Source organism: Plectropomus leopardus, unplaced genomic scaffold (genome assembly GCF_008729295.1).
Source record: "Plectropomus leopardus isolate mb unplaced genomic scaffold, YSFRI_Pleo_2.0 unplaced_scaffold93535, whole genome shotgun sequence".
NCBI lineage: Eukaryota > Metazoa > Chordata > Actinopteri > Perciformes > Serranidae > Plectropomus > Plectropomus leopardus.
Genome location: NW_024703156.1, coordinates 1 through 627, shown reverse-complemented (window position 1 = coordinate 627; position 627 = coordinate 1). Strand labels below are relative to the sequence as shown.

The following is a 627-nucleotide window of genomic DNA, read 5'->3' as shown; positions in this document are numbered from 1 at the left end:
GAACCACACAAAGGAGTTAGAGGGGAGAGTGTGTGCGCTGATTGAAGAATGTCGAAAGAAAAAAGTCAAGATGACAGATAAAGAACTCGACAAAGAATTTGATAAAATGTGGAACAAAACAGAAAAGGAACTCTCCTTTTCACAAATTACAGTAAATAACATTTACACCAGTGTACGCAACAACCTGAAAACAAATATATCACCCAAGGGAAGTCATGCGTGCAAATTGTTGAGTCAAAAAAAGCTGGAGGACTGCGGACACGTGCCTTTTACATACACACCGGAAGGATTCTACAACCGATTTAAAGACAAAATGAGCAAGATGCTGAACATTCCAGGTCACACAAAGGCTGTACAACAAATGGCTGACAGCATCATTGCAGATTGCACACAGCTTGTCAGTGCCAAAATGGAAAGAAAAAGCAATTACCATGACACCTACATCCAGGAGATTTTAAATTTCATCGATGAGAGTCTCCAAAACAAGCAGGGTGTTGAGACAGACATTGACTTTGAAGTTTCTCTGAAACAGCACATCTGTGGAATTGCAGCCAGACAGTTTCAGAAAATGCATGAAGACTTCATACATGAGAATGATCCCTACAGATGTCTGAATCGAAACAAAGA

At 40.0% G+C, this 627-nt stretch overlaps 1 protein-coding gene across 1 annotated transcript; it reads left to right on the top strand.

Annotated features, from left to right (window-relative positions):
- Positions 1 to 4: 4 nt before the first annotated feature.
- LOC121940744 lies at positions 5 to 622 on the top strand (the record flags this gene model as incomplete). The annotated part of the gene is made up of 1 exon (XM_042483443.1): positions 5 to 622. A coding segment is annotated over one exon (618 nt), but the record flags the coding sequence as incomplete, so codon positions are not given.
- Between the last annotated feature and the right edge of the window lie 5 nt (positions 623 to 627).